The sequence below is a fragment of the Andrographis paniculata genome, unplaced genomic scaffold, assembly GCF_009805555.1.
Source record: "Andrographis paniculata isolate CXL003 unplaced genomic scaffold, ASM980555v1 Contig10END, whole genome shotgun sequence".
In the NCBI taxonomy this organism is placed as follows: Eukaryota; Viridiplantae; Streptophyta; class Magnoliopsida; order Lamiales; family Acanthaceae; genus Andrographis; species Andrographis paniculata.
The window spans coordinates 1,897,261-1,919,491 of record NW_026137380.1 but is presented as its reverse complement, the minus strand read 5'-3'; the positions used below and the strand labels follow the sequence as shown (position 1 = coordinate 1,919,491).

At 34.3% G+C, this 22,231-nt stretch overlaps 4 protein-coding genes across 5 annotated transcripts; 1 reads left to right on the top strand and 3 right to left on the bottom strand.

Annotated features, from left to right (window-relative positions):
* Positions 1-78: 78 nt before the first annotated feature.
* LOC127246846 (uncharacterized) lies at positions 79-6,936 on the bottom strand. Its single transcript, XM_051268452.1, has 4 exons — positions 5,692-6,936; positions 5,374-5,634; positions 3,267-3,397; positions 79-1,911 (listed from the first exon to the last, which is right to left on the bottom strand). Exons 1-4 carry the CDS (start codon positions 6,934-6,936, stop codon positions 957-959), a joined length of 2,592 nt encoding a protein of 863 aa, XP_051124409.1. The 3' UTR covers positions 79-956.
* A 1,482-nt stretch (positions 6,937-8,418) lies between these two features.
* LOC127245277 (expansin-B15-like) lies at positions 8,419-9,833 on the bottom strand. Its single transcript, XM_051266062.1, has 4 exons — positions 9,578-9,833; positions 9,386-9,498; positions 9,084-9,271; positions 8,419-8,978 (listed from the first exon to the last, which is right to left on the bottom strand). The coding sequence occupies exons 1-4, from the start codon at positions 9,795-9,797 to the stop codon at positions 8,657-8,659; spliced, it is 843 nt and encodes a 280-aa protein (XP_051122019.1). The 5' UTR covers positions 9,798-9,833; the 3' UTR covers positions 8,419-8,656.
* A 4,372-nt stretch (positions 9,834-14,205) lies between these two features.
* On the bottom strand, positions 14,206-15,276 carry LOC127245180 (cyclin-U2-1-like). The gene is made up of 2 exons (XM_051265932.1): positions 14,827-15,276; positions 14,206-14,705 (listed from the first exon to the last, which is right to left on the bottom strand). The coding sequence occupies exons 1-2, from the start codon at positions 15,225-15,227 to the stop codon at positions 14,402-14,404; spliced, it is 705 nt and encodes a 234-aa protein (XP_051121889.1). The 5' UTR covers positions 15,228-15,276; the 3' UTR covers positions 14,206-14,401.
* A 3,922-nt stretch (positions 15,277-19,198) lies between these two features.
* On the top strand, positions 19,199-21,781 carry LOC127246398 (F-box protein At5g51370-like). 2 transcript variants are annotated; one of them, XM_051267738.1, is made up of 3 exons: positions 19,199-20,627; positions 20,995-21,333; positions 21,428-21,781. In XM_051267738.1, the coding sequence occupies exons 1-2, from the start codon at positions 19,408-19,410 to the stop codon at positions 21,260-21,262; spliced, it is 1,488 nt and encodes a 495-aa protein (XP_051123695.1). In that variant the 5' UTR covers positions 19,199-19,407; the 3' UTR covers positions 21,263-21,333; positions 21,428-21,781. The 2 variants fall into 2 exon arrangements, with proteins under 2 accessions (XP_051123695.1, XP_051123702.1); XM_051267745.1 differs by lacking the exon at positions 21,428-21,781 and having other exon boundaries at positions 19,199-20,599; positions 20,995-21,133.
* Positions 21,782-22,231: the final 450 nt, after the last annotated feature.

Sequence of the window (22,231 nt, the reverse complement as noted above, 5' to 3'; positions counted from 1 at the left end):
TAATAATTATTATTATTTATTATAATTATATATCAATTTATAGACCCCCCCCTTTTTTTTTTTTTTCTCTCAGTAGGGCTGCATGAGCAATAGTATTACCCAATTAACTATCCTGGAAATAAAATAAATAAATAGATGGATATAAATAAATAAACAGGATGTGAGGGGAAGGATTTGTTGCAGTTTGGTACTGAACATCCTACTGCCATTTTTCCAAGTTTGGCAAACTGATTTAATTGCAGGAATCAAATCACCTGTGCTTTTTGGTCAGTACAACAAACAAATTAGTCAAGAAATTAGGTATGTGCATTCAATTTTATTTACTCCAAATCTCACACCTAAGTGCCACCAAATCGAATCTTCACCCCCACTCTAGCCATACATACATACATATATTTTTTTAAAAAATTTCAATACCCACAAAAAAAAAAAATATAATAAATAAAATCACATCATCTTACTTCTGCTGTTGCTCTGTACATTGTTTAATTAAAGGAATACAAAAGACTTTGATTGATTTTGTAATAAAATTTTTTTACTAGTGTTGATTTGTTACTTCAAGAAAAGGGGTTTGCAGAAAACAGTTGGGAACATGTAGAAACTATGAGCAATGTTAGTACCATAATCACAACTAACTGCAAAAAACTGTTCAGGATTATTATTATTACTATTTAGTGTTACTACTGTGATTCTTAATTGTAATTCAATTAATTATTTGATTAATTAAAATGAAGCAAATCAAATTCAATCCCAAATTGAACTGCTCGATCTGTTCTTCTCCCAGTATTGATGAAAAATTAAATCTTTAATTAATGGCGGATGAGATCCATGGAGATGACGACGATGATTTGTGTATTGAAGAAAAAAGTTGACTTTAATTTAATTTTACCTCTACCTCTCTCTTTCGGACACTCAGTCCACTGTTAGAAAAGCTTTGTAATCATCGATTAATTGCTTTAATGGACGAATTCTGCCTCGGACACGGCGGAGACGTCAATCTGGCTGTTCTCGTCGTCGTCGGGCGGCGCCGGAAGGTTCAGATCTATGTCAAGGATTTCGCCGATTTTCGGAGTGTTTGATCCGGCGGGAACTGCGCCGCCGGCGAAATGTGATCTTTTGTGGCCGCCGAGGGCCTGGCCGGAGGGGAAAATCCGGTGGCAGAAGGGGCACTGGTGTATCTTCTCCACCGCCGGCGCCGGAGAAGATGAACTGGAGAGCTTCTCCGGCGAGTTGACTTTGACTTTGTTGTGACTTGCCCGGTGGCCGCCGAGCGCCTGGTACGACCGGAAAACCTTTTTGCACGTCTCGCATCTGTACTTCGCTTTAACTTTACTCATCTTTCCGATCACTTCCCCGCCGCCATCGCCGTCGCCATCGTCTTCTCGTCGACGCGTCCATTTGTCTCTGGACAGCATTATCAGACAGTGCGCCACGTGTTCTTCCGGCGTGGTGTCGGAAATCGAACTCACCGGCTCTCCCTCCATTGCCGACTGCTCATCCCCCACTTCTTTCAATTTCTTCTCTCCGCCGGCGGCGAAGTCGGAAATTCTTGATTTCCTAACCCGCTTAGATCTCCGGCGGCCGGAATTTCCCCTGGAAGACTCCGTCTCACTCTCCCTGTCCTGCACCAAATTCCCCCCGCCGGAAAACACCTCTTCCTCCGATGACGACGGCGAATCCAACAAAAACTCATCTTCATCTTCATCTTCTTCGAATTCCGGCCACTTCTCCGGCGAGGCAGAAATCTTCGGCACGTGAGATCTCATGTGCCCTCCCAAAGCTCTGCCACTTCCAAAGCTTCTGCAGCACACTTTGCATCTATGCCTCTCCTCCATTACAATTAAATCAGTTTTCTTACAAGACTGATCGATCGATCGATAAGAATTGTGTGAATTTGCAGAATTGGGTTCACTTCACTTCACCATTTTCGATTCCCACAAAAATACATTACACACTCTGTGCTGAAGCTAAAAGGAGTAGGTGACAAGCATTCCTCCACCCACACAATATACTTATATAACAGAATCTGCTTCCCATTCTTTAGAGCACCAGGGACCACAGCTCCCCGCGCCTAAACACACCCCCATAGGAGCCCCGCTCCCTGGACCTCCGTAAATGCCAACTGATTAAAATTTTTATTTAAATTGTGGATTATTTGTGAAGTAAATTATGTGTATGTATTTCCTTTGTAAAACGGCAAAAAGCAATAAATAATGAAAAAAAACTAATTAAAGCACATTGGTTCATCCAACATGTAACATGCGACCTTTGCATTTATTTCCACCCTCTATATATAAAAAGGAAATTATGTATTTCCATAAACACCCTTCTCTTTTACTTTCAGCCAGCCCCATTTATTTTTATTTTTTATTTTATTACAAGCAGAGAGAATCAGCAGCAGATGGTGTGTAGAGTAATAAAATTAGGTCAATTGTGTTAAATTTTACAGGGGTATTCTTGGAAATTCACTGTGGAGGGGGTTACCAGAACAATGAATCAACCCACCCATCAGATATGCATAGGATTTGCTGTAATTTGTAACCACAGATTAGTCAATTGGACCATAGTAAAATATGGCACTTTGATTGTACTTATTAGAAATATCTTACTATAAAATATTACAATGAAAAGTGAACAAAAAAATGAAGAAATTAATTTCTTGAAATTATAAATCCCACGTATAAAATGCTATTTAAAATTTCAATAAGAAGGTATAATTGCCGTTTTGTTAGGGGCAAAAGGTAGACCCTTAATTCCCACTCTGCTAATTACTAATGCTACCACCTAATTAATTAGTTGAATTAATCTTTAAATTGAATAATTAATTAATAGTACAAAAAGATGATGCCATGGTACAATTTTATTGTTGTGGGAGTTATGGGATTATTTTTAAGTCTTGAACTAAACAGTGTGTGTGTGATTACTGTTCTTAATTGTGTGCCCACTGTTGCATAATTCATTATCTTTTATTATTACATCCTGTCGGGGAAGTGATTTATCGAACAAAACTCGTTCGAATATTTTAAAGGGCCAACTCCCAAAGCGTGGGCGGTTCACAGTTATAACTACGTTTCAACAACGAAAAACAATGCAGAACATAAAACAACAGTAAGACAAGGTATTTGTTGACCCGGTTCGATTATCAACCAATCTACATCCGGGGATACCAATCCAGGAGGAATTCCACTAACCAGTGCTGATTAAGGACACAAACAACCACAACTCATTCAACTCTAATGCTAGTCATGACTAACCCAGGAAAATACCTCCTAAAGTTCTCGTTGCTACAACCTCGTACTAACAACGACCACACAACATAGAATTCCAGAACTTGATCATTCCCTCCGGTTGGAACTCCATTAATTCCGAACACCTTCGACCTCTCCGGCGAATTTTTCTGTCAAAAACTCATTCAAAACTAAAGAGAATCGATATGGATAGATGGATGAGAACTTCACTCAATATTCTTCTCTCTAAAATATGATCTTCAAATCACATATTACCAATCTTCAACCCTATCCGGTAGAGTATATCACTCACATTCCTGGAATAAAAGATTCCACATTAATTTCCCTTTGCACCGTAACGGAAGGAGTGAGTTTCCATATTTTGATCTTTTTTCAAATATGTCTTTTGTCTTTTGGAAAGTCTTTGCTGCAGAAATTTAAGACACCATTAGTTCATATGCCAAAATAACTTAGGGGAATTTCCATTCACACACCCCATTGTGATTTAATAAAAACGTACAAAACATCTTATATTTTATTTATTGCGCGAAACCACCTGTGTTAATGTAAAGTTTGCACGAAACACTCTCTTTGTTCAAATATGATATTTGGTTCTAAATAAAGACCTAAATTACGCAAGCTTTATTTAAATAAAAAACATAAAATATTTTAAATAATATTTTTGAATAAAATAAATAAATATCATATTAATCCTTCATTTTATAGATTTTTTTGAAACAAATTGTTATCTGATTTTACAAAAATTATAAAAATGAACTATTGAACCATTATTTATTTATTTATTTTATTCAAAAAAATTAATTAAAATATTTTATATATATTTTTTTTTATAAAACTTGCGTAATTTGAATTTTTATTTAGAATCAAAAATAAATTTTAAACAATAAGAATATTTAATTAAAAATTTTACGTTTATAATTATTATTATCTGTGAAAATGCTTAGTAACCAGTAAGTGTGGACGGAAGTAAAAGTCAACGTTTATTAAAAAGTCAATGGGACCAGACGGGCCTGATAACATTTAGCGGGCTTTGCAGTTGTAACTGTCAAATTGAAGGAAGACACTTTTGGTCTCTAAGTCAAGTCATTTATGGATCGGTGGATTCATCATTAATTGCAACAGTTGACTCCACGTTGACAAAATCGCCCACCAGTCCACTTGTTATTGGACACCTTCCTCTGCTTACAGCTTACAGTTAGTTGTTTACTTTAATTATTACATTAATAATAATAATAATAAAATGGATATGTTTTTTTAAAGGATTATTATTATAATTATTATTATTTTGTAAAGTTGTAGTATTTTGATTTAAAATAATGATTTAATCTAATATTTTATTAGATGAAAAGAACAAGAAAATTGAATGGTAAATTTTATTTATTTATAAACAACCCATTTCTTTTAACTTAATCCAAATTTTGGGGTTTTGTACTTTTGGGCTGCTGAGATTCGGCTCGTGCCTTAAAGAAATTAAATTTCATAGCCATTCCTAACCCAGCCCAAAAAATAGCTTTTTTTGTAGTAAACAAAAAGAACACAGCCAAAATACATAGGACCAGTTATTATTATTATTGTGTTTTGAATATTTTGATTTCTGTTACTTTTAAATAAAATAATAATTAAATGTAATGTTTTATATATAAATATTGAATATGATATTGGAAAGTAAAAAATAAATAAATAAAAGTATAGTCAAACATTCCAAAATGCTTAAGTTGACTAATTTTTCATTGCATTTTGACCACTTTCAAATGACTTCTCATGACTTGACCTTTATTTAATTATATATATATATTGAGTACATGTATTTGTACTAAAAAAAAAAACTATTAATTATAACTATTTGTGTGAATTTTACAAGAATTCCGAAGTTTAAACCAACTCATATATTACATACAAAATCTTTAATTACAAAATGAATCTTAACATATGTAGTTTCTTTATAATAGATTAACGAAAAGAAAAGAAATTATACTAATTAATCCTATTACTCACTATATATTCAGTCTTGCACCAATTAATTATCAATTACAAATAAAAAGGACATATATGTCCTTTATACAATTCAAATGGTAATGGTATATGAATACAAAAGTTTGTACATTAACTTTCAGGAATCAGTGACGGCAGCAATGGTGGTACCGGCGGCGGGTTCAGAAGTCGCCGGTGAACCTATTCCCACTTGCAACCACTGAGAAGAATTTTCATTGCTACCCATTTCCTTCAGGTCATTTAAATCGCTCAATTTCGCCAGCTTCAGCTTGCTGTCGGCTTCGTCCTCAACGGCGGCGCCGGCGCCGGCGTCGGCGTCGGCGTTAGAGGGGCAACATTTGATCTCATTTATAACGTTGTGGTTTCTGTGATAATTGGTAATGTTGTCTTTGTTCTTCAATTGTAAATGCGACGGAGAATGCCTTTGTGCTGAGGCAGCAGCGGCAGTGGCGGTGGCAGCGCTGTTGCCGATCCACGGCTGCAGATGCATCTCGGTGGAAACCTCAAAGCTCAACGGATTGTGCGGGTCACGGCGGACTCCGATGATGTCGGCCCACGCCGGAATGTTGAGATCAAGTTTCCCGGAGATGTCAGGCGCCTTTGGAGGCGGATGGATGATTCTAGAATCGGCATTAATGGTGTCTTGTAAGAGGAATTTTGGTAGTGACGCCGGCTTCTCCGCTGGCAGGGCGGCGTTAGAGGTGATCCAATGGCATCTCTTGTGGCCGCCGAGGGCCTGTCCCGAAGTGAAGACACGGTGGCAGATTGAGCACTCGTGGACTTTCGATTTCCGTCTGGCAGCGCCAACCAGGGCAGCTGGGCCCTGCTCGAATCGGAAAGAAGTGTTGGGATCGGCATTATTGTCCTGACGGCTATAATCGCCGCCGCCGCCGCTGGAATTGATTGCAACGTTGTCCTGATCCGATTGGTCCTGTTTGGCCGCGTAGCATCCTTTAACCTTCTTATGACTCGCACGATGTCCTCCCAACGCCTGGTGCGAATTAAAAACTTTATTACAAGCCTTGCATTCGAACACCCCTTTCGACGCCGCCTTCCCGGCGGCGGCCCTGAAGTACGATCCGCCGCTAGGGTTCCGCCGCTCCTCCTCCCTGCTAGCGGAGGCGCTGGACTCTTCCATATCCAACACGGGGGGCGACACGGGCGTGTTGGCCAATTGGACTAAGCATCTTGCCAGGAGGAGATCATCTTCGTCACTTGTTGAATAATTAGAGCTGACGCATCCAACTTTTGACCGGAGGGATCTCCGTCGTTTTGACCAACCGCGCCTCCCGCCGGCGCCGTCATCTTCGGCGTCGGAATCTGGCGGGGAGATGAGGGAGTCGGAGGCATCGCCCCAGCTACATTTACCGTGTTCAAGAAACGATTTCCAAGACAAGAATTCTTTTCCGCAATTCTCGCAATTCCGACAGCTCTTGAGCCTGTTAGGATTGGTCCTCAATTGGTACATTCTCTTAGTTCCGGCGGCAGAGGCGGAGGCGGCACCGGCGCCGATCTTGTCCTCCCAATCGCTGCCGGGGTCGTCGTCGCTGAGGCTGCCGTTATCGTCGCCAATGCCGTGGGCGCGCATGTGGCCGCCGAGGGCTCTCCCGCACATAAAACCCTTTTTGCAGACTCTGCAATAGTGCTTGAAATTAGGCTGTTGGTTCTGTTGGTCTTCATCGGTGCAGGCGGCCATGGATGTACGGACGGAAGGTCGAGAAATGGTGGTGTTGGAAGAGAGAGACGAGTAGGGTTGGTTCTTGTAGTGTGAAGTTGTACGGTGTAAAGAATGTGTCCATGTTTTTAGTGGGAGTGAGTGTTGTTGATGGGACGGGGATCAGAGGTGGGGAGAATTTGGGGGGTCCGAGGTTAGGACACGTGTACGGTGGAGGATGTTTCGATCTGTCGATGATGTCCAAACGCCGCCGCTACTCGATCTGATCCACGGTGTGGACGTGGACTTGTACTTTCTAAATATGACTGATTAGGTACTAACTATATTCTATATATATCCTATATTGAATTCGCCAACTTTGCCTATAAAAATCTATGCCTCTCCTTCAATGTAGCTAGCTGCATTACCCCTTCTTTGTTTGGTTACTTGTTTCATTTTCTCTTCTCACACTTATAATCAACATTTAATTTAATTTTACTACCTAATAAACATATAAAATTCCAATATAAAAAGAAATCAAGATAGTAAACTTTAGCTTATTTGAGTTTTATAATTAATACTTCTTTCCTACCAACTCAAAAAATACTCATCCTATTATTTTTCGTCTTCTTTTCCTCACTCAAAACTACTAATTTCCAATTATTGCATAACTAGTAATTTATTTATTTGTTAGGGGTTGTTTTGTTTAGGCTAGGGTTTGAATTTTAGTTTTGTAGTATTATTTTATTGATCTAATTAATATTTTGATATAATATTTTGTGACGAAAAATAATACTATATTTTTATTAGAAAAATAATATGTTGTATGCTTGGATTGTTCAGTTTTATTTTGCATATATATAGTTGTTGATTTTTATTAAATAATATTTATTGAGTAATATTTTTGGGAACAACGTCAATTGATTTTTGTTTGGAAGAAACATAACCAAACTGTCATGCTTCAACATCTGCTGATTACACGAAATATAAAATGCAAGAAGACTTCTTTCAGTTAAGTTTGAAATCAATTATTGAAGGAATAATAAGTGATATCATTACCGTCTAATTAAAAGACACTCCTATTTAATTTGAAGTTTAAACATGTAATTTCATCATCTCGTTGACTTTTCTGTAAATTAGTTATTTAATTTTGATTCAATAAACTCAAGTCAACGATCACGCTCAACACGTTCGTGCTTCAATCAACAACACTTATATATGCAGGCTCAATATCAATAATCCATTCATAAATAATTTAATTAGGTCTCGTGTCAATGATAATATTTTACTTCTCAATATATAACTAGTATTTCAATAATATTCTTTTATTGTCATATTGTAAGTGTTCATTTAAATTTACAATATATTTTTCAAAATCCAGCACAATTATATTATTCCAATTTTATAATGTTCCAATATCATATATTATCCACCATTTAATTTCGCAGCTTTGAAAAATAAAATATAAAAAAATTGCACCCAATCAAACCCGTATAAAAATTTGAAAACCCAAATGATAAACATACATAAATATATTACTTTGCATTAATATTGCAAATTAAAGCAAAAGAGACATTGAGCACAATATCACAAAAGGATTGGCTCATATTCCAACACAACAGACAGTAACTAAAATAACTAACTAACTGCACACAGCGGGCAGAGACAGACCTTTTATAATTATATTACTCCTATTTCACCATGGATTGGCTTAGGTATTAATTAATTAATTAATTAATATTGGAATAATTGCAGGCCTTGATTAAAAATTGACCATGGATCTGTAAGTCTTTCCGGGCACATAATTGGCCGGGATGACGTGGTCCGCCACCACTACCTTCCCGGATTTACTCGTCAGCCTCACCGAGAACGGCGCCGGATAATTCCCCGGCAAATCCACCTTGTGTACAGCACCCCATAATCGACTCATTCTCAGCCACTCCCCGCCGCCGCCGCCCCGCCGGAGCTCCGCCACCTCCAGCCCGTCGCCGTCCTCGTACTCGATGGCGGTGGCGAAGTAGTTTGGATTGCTCCCCTCGTCCACACGGAACGCCACCGTGGTCCCGCCGAAGTTGCACGCCACTCTATCCAAATTCCAATTATATATCATTAATTAATTAATTAATTAATTAAAGAATATTTATATATATATATATAGTTATTGATTAATTATTGTTATTTATTATTACTTCCTATATTGGATATCCTCAATTCCGACATTCCGGAGCTGATTGGCCTCTCCACGATTGGCCATAGTTCCGAAAGAAGTGCCGCTGAGATCGAAGAGGAGGTTCTGTGAGTCACAGCCGGGGCATTCATCGGTTATTACAACCGTCACCGCCGCGCCGGAGCAAACCGCCGCCTTCGTGCATTTCACCTGAAACAACCTCAATTAATTAATTATATATATATTGGCACGTGGAGAAAAAACTTATTACAGCATTAAAGAATGAATTAAATAATAATAGTCGAAACCATATTAATAATATACCTGATAACAAGTTCCACAAGCGTTGCCGGAGTCATAAAGAGAGGACGCCGCCGCCGTAATCAAAGACGAAAACGGCGCCGTATCGACGGCGGTCTTATATCCACAGGCACCACCTTAATTAATTAATAAAATAATCATTAATAACTTCCATCATCATTATTAATTACTGATTAAATTAAATTAAATTAGTACCGTCGCTGCCTGCACCGGAAGGGTTTCCATACCAGCTGGCCCTGGCTGGCGTCCAGCCGCCGCCGCCGCCGGAATACTGAAGTTTGGAGAAATTGAGGAGTTTAGGGCTGAAGGAGTGGCAGGTGGATGCAATAATTAGGGACAGCAGAAATAGGTAATTAAGTTTTAGGACATTTTTATTATAGTTGGAGGAGAGGAATGATAAAGCTGCAGCAACCATTATATTGATGAATCTATCTATCTATTGGGCTGAGAATGTTATATGTGTGAGAATATGATCGACAGCTATTTATAGAGCGAGAAAGAGAGAGAATAAAAAGGAAGAAGAAGAACATGCATGCCATGCCATGTTATTACATGCATGGTGGCCCACCAAACTCACAGATGATATGATTTGATAATTAGATGGCCCTCTGTTTCCATGTGGGGGCTAACAAAGAACACACACACACATTAATATTCTTTGCCTATTTGACTAAATGCACCGCATGTTACGTTAGCGTTCCCCTCTACTTTTTCATTTGATTAGTATTATTTTTTATATATATATAGTAAGAATAATGATAATCTATCTTACCTTCCATTCTTGTGTCTCGAAAAATTCAAATACAAATTATAATTCAATATTAAATGAAATTTATTGCTCCCTTAGTCTAAATCAATGGGGTTATTTGAGTTTTTTTTTTTTTTTTTTTTTTTAAGTAAATTAAAAAATAATACTATTTTATTAGTTAGCGTAGGTGTGTAAGAACTTTTTGACATTTTTATCTTTGAACTTTACATATAAAGTAATTATATATGTAATTTAAATTAAAATTAAGAATATTTTAAAATTAGTGTATAATTATTTTTTTTAAAATATAAAATGAATACTTTGAAATTGAAAAAAAAAATAGTAAAAAATGTGATTTGAATTAGAACATAAGGAGTGTATATTTTATTAATCCCCTCTAAATATATATTCCCTTCGTCCACTACTAAACTTTTCAATTTAGTCTTCCAAATCAAAACCTCTTATTTATTTTTCTAACTTTCAACTAAATACCAAAACATCCCTATTTTTTATTTGTTCACATTACTTTTTAAGGATAAAATAAACATTACATTACTTTTAACACTACATATTTATAAAATACTAATTTTACTTAATCCACGTGTAAAAGTCAAATGAAAAGATTACCGGAGAAAGTATATTTTTTGTTATTTTAATCTGTCTAAATATTATATATATTTTTTTCTCTCTCTCTCTAAATAAATTTAACTATATTTTACAAATAAATAGTTTTAAATTTATATTTATTTATATCAATATGATTATATTAAATTGATATATATAAATAAATATATATATATATATATACAGAAAAATATTCATAAGCTATTGTTTAAGTACAATACTTCTTAAACTCCACATCAAAAGTATATGAATAATATGGAGTTGGCCGAAGGAGTATTATATATGTGTTTGTTACTTTGTTTAGTAAATTAAAGGCATAGTCAACCATATAGTAAGGGTGCGTTTGTTCGGGGTTTGGATTTTGAGTTGGGATTTGAATAGTAAAATTTTTGAATTTGAATAGTTGTATGATGTGATATAAATAGGTGTTGATGTGATGTTTTGAATGTAAAATTGATTTTTACTATAATATAAAAAATGAAAAATAGGTGTTTGATTTGATATTTTTTACGGGAAAAAAATTAGATGAATAGTAAGATTTTTGCAAAAGCTTACAAACGAACACACCCTAAATGTTTTTTTACATAAAATTTTATAATTTTTAATAAAACTAAATTTAAAAAAAAAAATAGTGCATTTAAATTTTTATTTAAATCAAATTCAAATTCAAATTCAAAATTATAATACACAATCAAACCTAAGTGAACACAAACCAACAATTCTACAAGACTCTTAGCATATGCTCGAACGGTAATAAATTTCATTTAATTTTAGTTAGTGTACCATTATTGAAATGTAACTATTAATAATAGCGTAAGGTCAATGTTTCGAATTCTGTCAATACCATCTCGGTTTAATTTGTCACATATAGCTTGCCATAATAGCTTCTTCGGCTGACATTTACTGCATTCGAAAATCACAACTGTATGTGCATGGAGACCAAATTCGACATAAATTTACATGAAATTCAATGAATTTCATTTCATTACATTACATTAGCCTTTGTCTAGGATTGATGTTCAGGCGCAGGCGCAGCCATTCCCATATCCGAAATTTGAGTGCGTGCAGTTAATGGACCGACAAAAATAGCAATAGTTCAACGGCACAGTAACTGACAGAGACTCCCGTAAGAAAACCCGCCGTTAATGCAGGTGAATACTGACCGTTAGCCGTTGATTTGACACGTGACTGACGGTTACACATTTGAATAATTTGCCCCCATGTGACCCCTCGCCCCCCATTCCCTTGATACCAGGCGCTCATTCTGCATATTCGTTTTCATTTTTATTTTTATTTTATATATTATTATTAATAACTTAAATATATATATATGTGTGTATGAAATAATTGCATAATCGCATTGCATGTCCTAGTTAAATAAATTAAATTAATAGTCGAAGAATTGCTTTTATTATTTTAATTAATTGATTAATGTAATAGCGTGCTCATTAATTGTATAATATTAATTGGCAAATCTTGAGAAAATGAGTTGCGAAGATCCTGTCTGATTACGTGTGAGTAATTTAGCAGAATGGACAATATAAAGTAACATGTTCAAGATAATTATATTAGCCTCAGCCTGTAATGTAGTAATTACTACTAATTCTGTCACGTGGGTGTCATTATCCAGTTACAGCCTAGTCCTGATTCCTCAAGATTTGCTGCAAATTATACAAATACCCAAAAAAAAAAAAGTATTTCCTGCAAATACGCTTCTGTGATATCATATACTTATATTGTTGCATGTCAAAAGGTTTTTTCCCAATATTTTAGGGTTAATTTCAAAATATTATAGGAAGCTGTTTTGATGTATTTTTGACATTTTTTTATATTAATATTACATAAAAATACTATAATATATATATATTTACATAAAATTTATGATTTAAGACTGGTCAGCTCAACATTAGTACAATATTATCTGCTTTGCACTGAGTTTGTACGGATTTGTTTTTGCACTTACTTCAAAATATCTCATACTAGTGGAGTTTATTTAGAACTTATTTTCTTAACAACTTTCAATGTGAAACTTGGATTTCCACCCCAACAAAAAAGAAAAACACAACAAATTAAAAATACAAAACACACACACTACGGCTTTGTTTAATATTTTGATTTGAAGAATTTTTTATGTGAAATTCAAATAATCGTATCGATAATATAAAAAATAATATTTTATGTTTAAGGTTAGACTTTGTGGGCGTGTAAAATATATATAAATGTGAATCGTATAGAAAGGAAAGTTTGGACAAGCAAACCCTATATATTTTAAACAACTATGAACAATAATGCTTCATCCATCCCAAATCAATTAGAAAATAATTTTGTGGCACGAGATTGAAAATTTTTCAACGGTATACTCCCTCCGTCCCATAAATATCGTCTGGGTTGAATACGGGATTTAAGAAATATTGATATTATATTGGTAGTTGGTAAAAAGTATAGATAAAATACTTTTTTTGCCCTTGTGAGTGTATTAGTGTAAAAAGTAGTGGCAATTGTGTAATAAAAATAAAAAAGTATAGGTGGTGATATGGTAAATTATGAAAATAAGACTATTGTTTTAGGACGAACAAAAATGGTAAACAAGACTATTGTATTGGGACGGAATGAGTATTAATTATTAATTACAAGTTTTTGCCATTGTGAAAATGCGGTTAATTTAAGTGTAATAAATTAGTGACATTTATATAATAATAATGAAAATGTACCGTTAATTTTTTTTTTATATGGTTAACCCATTATTCATTATTTGGTGAATTTTTGCTGAGGAAAGTCAATAAAGGGACAAGGGTGAAAATAATGCGGTCAAACTTTTTTTTAAGGTAAGTTACAGAGGTTTTGCCTTTTTTAATTTTTTTATTATATAATTATTATAATCTTGTATATAAAAAAAAAATACATTATTTTCATATCAAATAAAAATCTCAAAATAAAATCAAAGTCCAAAAAATTAGAACACACCTCTTTGGGCCTTCCTTACAAGCTATTCTAGTCCGTGGATCGTTCTTCTTCAAGAAATATTGAATATTCCCAAAGATGCTTCAAAAAAATTGCAACCAATATGGTCCATTACATTACAATTTTGTCTTAATTAAAGTTGTTAATTTAAGTATTTTTTTTGTTGAATATTTATGATATCTATTAAACACCGGGAGAAAAACTAATAAATCATTTTGGTTCAACAACAGTGTCGAATATTTCTTGTATGCACCTTTCTATTCAATTTTATTACATAGTTAATACATTCTCTAGAGTAATCTCAACTTAAATTGAGTTAGGTCCAATCATTTTTTTTTTTTTTTTTTTTTAATCTTCTAAAATAAAGTGGCTAAACTCAATTTTATTTATCAGTCGCAAATATAGTGAAATTCTTATTTATAAGCCCAATAAATATAAATTGAAGACATTGAATGCTAAAAGTCTAAATTAAGCCCAACAATTCATTAAATTGCTCAATTGTTCGGTGATATACTTAATATATAAACATTTTAATTAATTCCACGATTTCAACACTCTAATTTACAACAAGGAAATTCGAGGTCCTTTGTTATTATCAAACACCAGTCACTGTACAATTAAATCTTACTGTATTAATATTAATAATTACACACACACATATATATATATATCAATATAAACTATATTTACAGAAGAAGAGAAGCACCACTGCGATGGTAATTAACGGCGGCGGCGCGTGCGGTTGTTGACGAAATCCGGCGGTTGTAGGAAGATGTTGTCTTAATCTCTTCTGCACACCTCAAAGCCCTCTCGATTTGGTAGCCTCCTCCGAAGCTCACCTCCCTCTCCAAATGGCTGCAGTAGCTCTCGTACACGCTCACATTCACGTGCAGTCTGAACTTGATCGAGAACAGAAACTCCATCTCCAGCCTGTTCATGTCCTTCGCCGACAGCCCCCCCACCCGACCAAAGTAGGAATTCGGGTAATTACTGCACATTTGTACATAATTGATATTTACATCGTCGTCGTTGTTAATCAGAAAGCTTAATTTGATTAATAATTAATGGATTTGCACCGACAGAATTAAATTAATTGATTGATCCGACTTACAGGTCTTCGACGTACTTGGAGGCGACCATGATGGTGGTGATCAGGAGGCGGTGGACGTTGCCGCCGGCGATTCGGAATTCCGGGAAGTTCTGCCGGAACCGGTCGATGTACACGTAGGCAACCACATAGACCGACGGTCCGGCTCGGGTGTACCGGAATATTCGCTCCAGATACGACTGGACCGTCATGTCCGGCGTCTCCTTGCAGTCGAAGATGGAAGCCGCCGCCTTCGCCGGCGGACATTTGCGGTGGCGCTTGGCGATCCTCTCGTTTCTCGCCACCGCTCGCTCGATTAGAGAGGCGAGAACGGAGATGACTAACGGCGTCGTCGTTGGAGTTTCCGGCGGCGACCATGAGTGGAGATCGCATCGGAGCTTCGTCGGAGATATCAGCACCCCCATGGTTGTCGATTTGGGGATTAGGGTTTTCAATTTTGACTCAAATTGCGCGAGTTTACGCACATATATATAGGAGGGACTGAGGGAGCTTGAAAGGTCCTGGGACCCCGGAGGCGGAGCCAGATAGATGTACCATTGTACGTGTACGTAACAAATTATTTAATAAGGTAATTTGCTTTATAATAATAATATTTCATTCAGATCTATTTAATGAATAAATTATTATTATTTTCATAATCTATTAAATGAATTGTTATTAAAAAAATAATAATAAAAAATGAAGAAATAGAAATATTATTATTACAGGGCGCCGACGGTACGAGTTAGGTCGAACAGACAATTGCATTTAATATCTGACTGTCTTGAGTCTTGAGTAAATTTATTTCAGTACACGTGCAATGGCTCACCATAATAATTATAATATTAATAATTCTGACACTGTCTAGTTACTTTCGTGAAAATTATTTCCTATAATTTTTCACCTGATAATTTTTTCTTAAAAAAATAATTTTAAAAAATATTAAAATAAAGTAAATATTATAATAATTGACTGTAGAAGATTCATCATCATTATTATTATTATTATTATTATTATTATTATTATACAGATTACAGGCTGTATTATATGTGTATGTGTGTGGCCGCAATTAATAACTTTAATGAACATTGTCGTGCACTTCCTCCGTCGTCACATTTTGTAATTTACTAATTTGGTTCTTACACTAAATTAAATGTATAACATTTGTTATTAATTAATTCTGATCCTGAGATATTAATTAGTTTTTTTTTTTTTTTTTTGGATCGGATGAGATACATGCATGATCGTTATGTAAGAAAATAGTGATTTAATTATATATTTATCAATTAATGAATAATAGAAAACCCTTTATGTACATGCATGAGTGACGTCAATGATGTAATAATAATTTTTGTAATTAGAATAGGACATAGAAAAAAGATTTTATATAGTATCACTATAAAAAAAAATAATATATTTGTAACGGAATTCCGTCCCTAAAAATCACGTAGCTAACGTAATTCCATCGTTAATTCCGTCTCTAATATCATTAATTACGGAAAAAATGAATTTAAAGACGAAAAAATCTCGTTACAAAAATTATATTTTCTTGTAGTATATATATATATATATGAAAATGATTCAGATTCTCTTTGCATATATACTTTTGAAAAATCTGCCATTATTCATCTATAGTAGTTTTTTAAAAGATATTTTATTAAATATATTTTTTTCTTATAAATTATTACATTAAAATTACAAAAATCCAGAAATCTTTGTCAAAACACAGTTTACTAATTAGTCTTATATAGTACATAAAATACTTATATGACTTCAATTAATTAATAGACATATATATATTATGTAAATTGTTACTATAAATCATATTTTCCAAAACATATGAATTAATTAACATACATTTTTTTATTGAAATCAATTATAATATCTAGCCATAAATTAGTAATTCATTTATTAGACCCCAAATTATGGTCAGGAAGTTGCCCACACTAATAAATACTTTTGAACCATAATGCATTATGTTGAAACGCCTTTTTCATCAAATCATCAGCAAGAGTCACAATTTTTTTATTTTTTTTTATTTGTAAATATATATATATATATGTTCAATTATTGACTGTTTAAATATTTTCTATATATTATTATTTTAAGTTTTTATAATTATGAAAACAATCTAAATTAATTCTTCCACAACATAAAACAAATTATATTTTGGATCAGGATGGCCAGTAGGTAGGTGGGATTTGTCTGGGCTAGAATGATGTGTATTAGTTTATTAATCAAAATTTTAATCTCATGTGATAAGACAATAAATTTTTTAATGAACTATATATATGTATTTGATATTTGAATGATGAGAGTATTATATTTGTAATATAAAATAAAATAGTGAATAATACACACATTATTATTGAAACTTAGTTCAAATTAAAAATGGTAATTAGTTGTACTTATCAACACTCAAAACTATCTTACTAAGATGAATTAAATATAGACCATATGTAGCACAATCACATGTTTGTTTGGAAAAAATATCAATAAAGTATTAAAAAAAAATTAAAGTGTAGATATTTTGGCAATAAATATAGGAATATGGGGTTGGCATGCAGGTCTTGGATATTTATATTCCCTTAGATTTTATTCATTTAAAAAATTAAAAAAAAAAAAAAAAAAAGGACAGTAATAGCATTATCAATGTGTGAATATATATATAAAAAGTAAAAATACTTAATTCACTAGGTAGTGTGATATGATATGATTTTAATAATATCGTGTGGGGCAAAGAAATTGAAATAGTTTCAATGAAAATGGAAAAGAGATACTTATAACTACTTAAATATATATGGCCACATTGTTTGGGTAGAAAATTCAATAGTACGATGGTAGGACATAATAAATAAATAAGGGGGAAAAACGATGGAATTGGAATATCTATATTTTATTTTATTTTTTAAAAAAGATAATATATAAATTCTATAAAATAGAAAATAAATTTTTAACCCACAAATTATATGTTCATTTGAATTGAATATAGATTTTAATGAATATAGTACTATACTTGTTGATTGTGATATAAATAATAAGTATTATAAAAATATATATGTATTTTAAAAAAATATATAGGTTTTAGATATATTGAATGTGTAAACAATTTTGATATATTTACAAGAAATTTAATATTAAAAATAAATAAAAATATTATCAAAGATTTTTTAAAAATAAAAAACTACATTTTATATGTAAATATATATATATATGTAACTCATAAATTTGATGGAGGGAGAATATAGGTGTGTTTGTTTGGAAGTTTGGATTTTAAGTTGAAATTTGAATAATAAAAATTTTGAATTTGAATAGTTGTATGATGTGTTATAAATAGATGTTGATGTAATGTTTTTAATGTAAAATTAATTTTTACTATAGTATAAAAAATAAACCATAGGTGTTTAATTTGATATTAAAAAAAAATGAAATAAATAATAAATTTAAAATCTAATCCACCGAACAAACACATTCATAATGGGTCTGCTGTCAAACAAGACAATGATGGCCCGGCCCATGAACATTTCCTTTCCCTTCCCTAGTCTAATTCATTTCGTTTGAGCCTTTTTAAAAGCATACTTCTTATTTCTAGAGTTCACTCTAATAATAACAAAAATAAATCGATGGGTTTAAATGAGGGACAGCCTAGTGGTCTGGAGGTTGAACATGGGGTATTAAGCTCAATTGCAAGTTTAAACTTTCACAAATTTTTAGTCCCTCAGTATATGATTTTTTCTACATGTATATATTTTTAAATTTTGATATTATTAATCAATATTATTTTTTTTTTTATAAACTATTACATCTTTTAGATATTATATCAAAAATATTCAAAAAAATTATATTCTTAAAACCTTACAAAATTTCAAAATATCAAGTATTTCTATTTAAATTAAGGAATCTCTTACATTAGGTGACAAAAATCAATTGGAGGCATTGGTACGAACTAATTTGCAATGATTTTGTCTGGACTTATTTTTGTTAATGAGACAAAACAAGCATTCGTGTACGTGTGAGTGTGACATGACATCCATCTTTTAACTCGGCTTTTTTTTATCTATTTGACTCTATTTTTATTTTTCAAAATTTATTTTTATATTTGATCTTTTTTCTAGTTGTTTGTTTATTTTGTTCTTCTTGTTGGAATTATTTATTACCAAAGGTGTCCTTAACCATATATACATGCTTATTAATTTATATATTTCTTGATGATGAAGAAGTGGTGTTTTTATTTTCTTGCTACATTTAAGAATCAGAAAAAGAACACAACCAATGAATGAACGACGCGTCATCATTCAATGACGTGGCATAATACGATAGGGAGAGTGGGGCTTACCTGTTGATTATTTATTTCTGTGAAATTAATGAGCGAAAGAAATTTCTAAATAAAATTTGGCAAAAGGGATAAAGATAATACCAAACTCAAGTGTCCTGTTCAATTGATTCCTTCTTCTTCGTCAAGCTGACCCACGCAGGGGCAAAATCTATGCGCAGTGGCAGTTATTGATTATTGATTGTTGTGGAAGGCGCGAAACGGCGTCGTTCTAATGCTTGGTTCCCTCTGCTTGTGGCGGCGTCGAAAACCCTAACCCTAATTGCCCGGAAATGTCGGACAGAAGCCCCGGGTGTGATCGGAGGATTTCGAGGCAGCGCCGCCTGAGTTGGTGCGAACCATTTTCCGGCGAATACGATGAGGAGGCGTTGAAGAATGTTATTCGGAAAATGCGCCTTCTCTCGTTTCCCAACTCGGGGTCGATAACTCCTCGTTCCGAATCGGAACCCGAATCCGAGACACCATCGAACCCTAGCCCGTTATCCGCCCTGCCGGATTGCACCGCTTTGCTCTCGGATGAATTGTTGGTTAAAGTCTTCGAAAGAATTTCGGAACGGAAACAGCTTTTATCCAATTCGTTGGTGTGCAAGAGATGGTGCTCCCTGTGCGGGAGGCTGATCGAATCGATTAGGTTGTTGGATTGGGAGTTTTTGGAATCGGGGAGGTTGGCGTATCGTTTCCCTAATTTGGTTGATGTTAACATTTTGCCGGCGAGTATCAGATTCGAGAGGAATTCTGGGATTTTGTTGTCTACTGAGTCGTTTGGGGTTTATCTGAATTCTAGTGTGCTGGAAAACGATGGTTCTTTTGTTCGAAAACTGGATATTTTACCTTCTGAAAGGATCGATGGAGGGGTGAGGATATTGTCGGAGGGGTGTAAGAATTTGAGAAAAATATCTCTAATGAATGTTGGTGAGGAAGGGCTAACCTTCTTGGCCACAGAGTGTGAGATGTTGCAGGAAATGGAGCTGCACAATTGTGGTGATTTTGCATTGAGAGGGATTCACAGGTTTCAGAATTTGCAAATATTGAAATTGGTTGGCAGATTGAGTGGGGTTTATGCCTCCATCGTTTCGGATATTGGGATGACGATTTTAGCACAGGGGTGTAGGCGATTGTTGAAGCTGGAGTTAATGGGGTGTGAAGGAAGTTTTGATGGAATTAAGGCGATTGGAATGTGTTGTGAGATGTTGGCAGAGTTGACAATTTGCAGCCATAGAATGGAGGGTGGGTGGTTGTCGGCTCTGTCTTATTGTAAAAACTTGAAGATCTTGAGGATCAAGCTGTGTAAATATATTGATGATAATCCTGGGTTGGATGAGCATTTAAGGTCTTGTCCGATGCTCGAGGAGTTACATTTGTCACGGTGTCAATTGCGGTTTAAACATGGTGTAAGATCGTTGTTTCTGGTCTGTCGGGCTATTACAGGGCTGGTTGTTGAGGACTGCTGGGGACTGGATAACGGTATATTTGCTGCTGCAATTATTTGTAGGTAGGAAATGAGATGAACTGTGTTTTTAATTGATTCATGCCTTGTGTTTTTATTCACTTTAAAATTCAATCTGCACTGTTCGTCCTTGCATTTTGTGGTAGATTTATGATTAGAATTTAAGTTCTTAAATGGGAAGTCTTGTCTTTCATTTGTTATGATTTGAGCTTTTGTTCATAATCAAATTCGGGCATATCCATGTTTAGAGCTTGCAGTCACATTTAACATTACCATGTAATAAAGCTGCATACATTTAGGTGGATCTTAAAGTCGATTAAACTCGGATCTTTTGTATTACATATGATACCTCAATTGTTGTCATAACATGTTGAGGAGATTCGGAAAGTCACGGATAGTAATTTGTTTGTAGGGGCATGAGGTTTCTCTCACTGGAAGGATGTTCGTTGCTGACAGCACAAGGATTAGAATCCGTAATCCTTTCCTGGGACGAACTCGAAAGGCTCAAAGTAGTTTCGTGCAATAAGGTAAGGGACAGCGAAATAACTCCGGAGCTAGCACAAGTATTTTCTGGGCTCAAAGAATTCAAGTGGCGGCCTGATTCCCGATCGATGTTGTCAGCCGGCCTCGTGGGCACGGGAATCAGACAAAGCGGCGGGAGATCATTCAAGAGGCATTGATACAGCAAAAGGTACTGAGCAACAACACGGACAGCCCACAGAGACACCATTTTTGTATGGATTCCCTTACAGTAAGTGATCCTATGTTGTCGATTCTTTTCATCTATGCCCACTTTCTTGGAACTATTTTGAACTTGTTATCACATCCATTACCATTTCTTACAGGCTGGCATTAAAATCAATCCCCCATTCTGTCATCTATGCCCGTTGAAGCAAATAAGATTGCCTGTGAAATTTGGACAGCATGTTTGGCTACAATAATTGGATGGGTTTGTTGTATGAAGACTGTAAAGATGAAGAATAAATTACCTCACCTCTTATTTTTTACTGCTATCTTATAGATATGTGTAATAATTAATTAATATAAACATGTGAAATGTTTACCCCACTTGTGTGCCCTTTTTTTTAAGGGACAGGGAAAGATCGAAACTTTATCTCCTTTTTAAGGTAATTATTACTATTGGGAATGTTGTAATTACAAGAATTGGTATTTGGTCCAAATAAAGCAGGTTCTACTCATGTCCACGTGGCTGGAAATCATTGGCTGTAACCTAACCCTTGTTTGTTCAGAGCAGAGAATCAGATCGAAGTAGTCTTTTACGAGAAAAGGTACGTCTCGGCTTTCTCCAACTATATATGATTTAGTGATTTTGGATACATGGACGTGTTTTTTATGCTCCTCGATTTGTGGATTTGATGTTTTCTTTTTTGGCAAAGTATGTGTAATGTAATGGTGATTTTGTGTTGGATCTAATCTTTTTCTTGTGTTTTGAGAATCGCGAGATCTGAAGGATATCTGTAGATTTTTTGTTTTAATTATTTTTTAAAATAATGGTGGGCATTAGTTTTGGGATTATAAATATTAAAGAAACTAGAAGCGAGTAGAAATTAATTTAAAGCATTGGTTATAAATCTTTAATGTATTTTCTTGAGGTATATTTTGCATTTCTTGAGTATGTTTGTGCTCCT